This window comes from Malurus melanocephalus, unplaced genomic scaffold (assembly GCF_030028575.1).
Source record: "Malurus melanocephalus ecotype Western Australia unplaced genomic scaffold, MMel_1.1 scaffold_107, whole genome shotgun sequence".
NCBI lineage: Eukaryota > Metazoa > Chordata > Aves > Passeriformes > Maluridae > Malurus > Malurus melanocephalus.
In genome coordinates, this window is record NW_026623339.1 from 2,160,827 (window position 1) to 2,162,190 (window position 1,364).

General features: G+C 63.6%; 1 protein-coding gene across 1 annotated transcript in view; it reads left to right on the forward strand.

The window, feature by feature from the left end:
- RTKN (rhotekin) overlaps positions 1-1,364 on the forward strand; it is a 16,624-nt gene that overhangs the window by 9,846 nt on the left and 5,414 nt on the right. The window contains exons 6-7 of the mRNA XM_057369367.1: positions 1-75; positions 733-839. Of these exons, the coding sequence (XP_057225350.1) occupies positions 1-75; positions 733-839 (182 nt within the window). The remainder of the gene's footprint in view (positions 76-732; positions 840-1,364) is intronic.

Here is a 1,364-nt window from a genome sequence, read left to right on the forward strand (position 1 = left end):
TGGCCCACGCCGCGCTGTCCCTGGCGCAGGTGCACGATGGGTTCCGCACCCACGACCTCGTCATCGCCGCCGACGGTCAGTGGGGCCCCGTGGCACCCCAAAACACCCTGTGGCACCCCAAAACACCCCGTGGCACCCCAAAATACCCTGCGGTACCCCTGTAACACCCCACAGCACCCCAAAACACCCCGTGGTACCCCAAAACACCCCACGGCACCCCTGTAACACCCCACAGCACCCCAAAATAATCCATAGTACCCTATAACGCCCCATGGCACCCCATAACACCTCATGGAACCCCAAAACAACCTGTGGAACCCTATATCGCCCCATGGCACCCCATATCACTCCAAACCACCCCACAGCACCCCATGGTACCCCATAACGCAGCAATGGGGCTGGGACAGATGGAAAGAGAGATCTTGGGGTCCTTAAAGGGTGTGGGTGGGGTCTGGGAGTCCTGGCAAGAGGAAGAGGTGGGTCTGGGCTCCTACTGTGGTTTGGGGGTTGCTGTCCACCCCCAAGACACTCATGTGTCCCCTACCCAGAGCAGAGCCCCTCCTGAGTGGGTTTGGGGTCAGTCGGGGGTCTCTCCCATATTCCCCCCAGAGCAGAGCCCCTCCCGGGTGGGTTTGGGGTCAGTCGGGGGTCCCTCCCGAGAGCAGAGCCCCTCCCGGGTGGGTTTGGGGTCAGTGCGGGGGTCTCTCCATTGTCCCCCGTGTCCCCCCCCAGAGCAGAGCCCCTGCTGGGTGCCCCTGTATGGCCGCATGTGCTGCCGCCTGGCGGCCAGGCCGAGCTGCATGGACACCCCCGCGGCGACAGGGACACTGCGGCTGCAGGTGAGGGACCGGGGTGGCACCGGGAACGGGAACGGGATCGGGATCGGGAACGGGATCGGGATCGGGAATGGGATCAGGAACGGGACCGGGAATGGGATTGGGAACGGGATCGGGAATGGGAGAGAGGGGTGGGATAGGGGGGCAGAATAAAGGGGTGGGATGTGTCAACAGCCCCACAGTGACAGGGACACTGCGGCTGCAGGTGAGGGACCGGGGTGGCACCGGGAACGGGAACGGGATCGGGAATGGGATCGGAAAAGGGAATGGGAACGGGAATGGCACCGGGAACGGCACCGGGAAAGGGATCGGGAACGGGATCGGGAATGGGAGAGAGGGGTGGGATAGGGGGGCGGGATAAAGGGGTGGAGTGGGGTAAAGGGATGGGATGTATTAACAGCTCCACAGTGACAGGGACACTGCAGCTGCAGGTGCGGGATTGGGGTGGCACCGGGAATGGGATCGGGAACGGGATTGGGATGTGGGGATGGGATATGGTGGGGGGGTATAGGAACGGGGACCCTGCAG